Genomic DNA, 1,399 nt, shown 5'->3' with positions numbered 1-1,399 from the left:
TTAGTTTTAAGCTGCTTTCTGAAGTTTTAAGTCTCCATTTCACTGCATTAGTGAAAATACAATTTATCACAGACAGATTTTTGCAGCAAAAATGAAAACTTTTAGAAATGCATGAAAGAAAAAAAAACAGCATGAGAAGCGTCATGATATTATAAATTATTATAATCTTTAGGGTACATTTATTCAATATTTATAAATTCAGTGTCATATTTTATAAACTGTTATATAAAATGATTCTAAAAGTATAAATGAATCTTCATATTTATATCTAAATGGCTCTAATGAACAAACAATTCACCATCTCATAGCCTGATGCTGACAGGATCCAAAACAAAGTTGTGGTGTTTAAAACACATTTTACCCAATGCAAAGGAGGTGGACCCAGAGTGAAGACTGGGCAACACTAAGGCGCAGGTTACAAACTGTTACATAGTGGCTGTGGTGCCAGTCAGGGGGAGAGGACATACACTGTGTCACCCAAACCCCAGCATGGCTCCTCTGCCTCCATCAATGGACCCAATCCCTCGGATGGCGCAGAACTTCCAGAATTTCAGCTTCTCTGGAATTCTCTGAGGGTGAATGCATGTACTCCCACCTGTGCAGGACCAAAACAGAAGGGAAAAAATATAATAATAAAAGTAATAATTATACACTTATTTCCGACACACATACCCCTTTACTTCTTATTTCAAAATAAATGAAAAATCTCTAAATACATGAAAATTTCTAAAAGACTAAAAAATGTCTTCTCTTCTTTGTCTCCACTGTGTCCAACATGGTTTTCATCCAAAATATATGGATGCTGTGGTGATATAGTGGTTAAGCGCTTGGCTGCTAACTGAAAGGTCAGTGACTCAAACCCACCATCTCTCCATGGGAGAAAAGATCTGGTGCTCTGCTCCCGTAAACATCACAGCCTTGGAAACTCTATGGGACAGTTCTCCTCTGTCCTACAGGGTCGCTATGAGTGAGAATCAACTTGATGGCACACAACAACAGCAACAACAAAAGAAATAGCCCCTTAATAAATCTTGGGCATGTTGTAGTTAATAGGAATATCCCAGACCTAAAATATACTTTGCTTTAAACCAGGGTTTCACACAGTGTAGACTGTCAAATGACACGTGAACAAACTTGTGTTCACTTACTATTTATATATTTATGCAATGTGTTACTTTCTATATATGGTATATATTACTAACTTTTAAATTAAAGTAAGGATTTTCCTTTTTAAATTTTATTAAAAAAATATTTTGCTGAGGGAGTTCGAGCAAGATGGCAGACTAGGCAGAAAGACTGTACAGGCCCTCGTCAACAAAGAAAAGGGAAACCAATTAACACAGACACAGAAGATAATCCTGGACCTCTGATCCTTGAAGGGAAGGATATAGAAGTGGAC

The 1,399-nt window shown here is 36.8% G+C and overlaps 1 protein-coding gene across 1 annotated transcript in view; it reads right to left on the bottom strand.

Moving 5' to 3' along the window:
* Positions 1-507: 507 nt before the first annotated feature.
* The window catches only part of CPOX (coproporphyrinogen oxidase), a 27,637-nt gene continuing 26,745 nt past the window's right edge, over positions 508-1,399 (bottom strand). Inside the window, exon 7 of the mRNA XM_007945796.2 lies at positions 508-595. Coding sequence (XP_007943987.2) covers positions 508-595 — 88 coding nt within the window. The remainder of the gene's footprint in view (positions 596-1,399) is intronic.

Source organism: Orycteropus afer, unplaced genomic scaffold (genome assembly GCF_000298275.1).
Source record: "Orycteropus afer afer isolate SDZICR_OR568_19922 unplaced genomic scaffold, OryAfe1.0 scaffold00143, whole genome shotgun sequence".
Lineage (NCBI taxonomy): Eukaryota > Metazoa > Chordata > Mammalia > Tubulidentata > Orycteropodidae > Orycteropus > Orycteropus afer.
The sequence above is the reverse complement of the archived record's forward strand: the minus strand, read 5'-3'. Positions and strand labels throughout refer to the sequence as shown.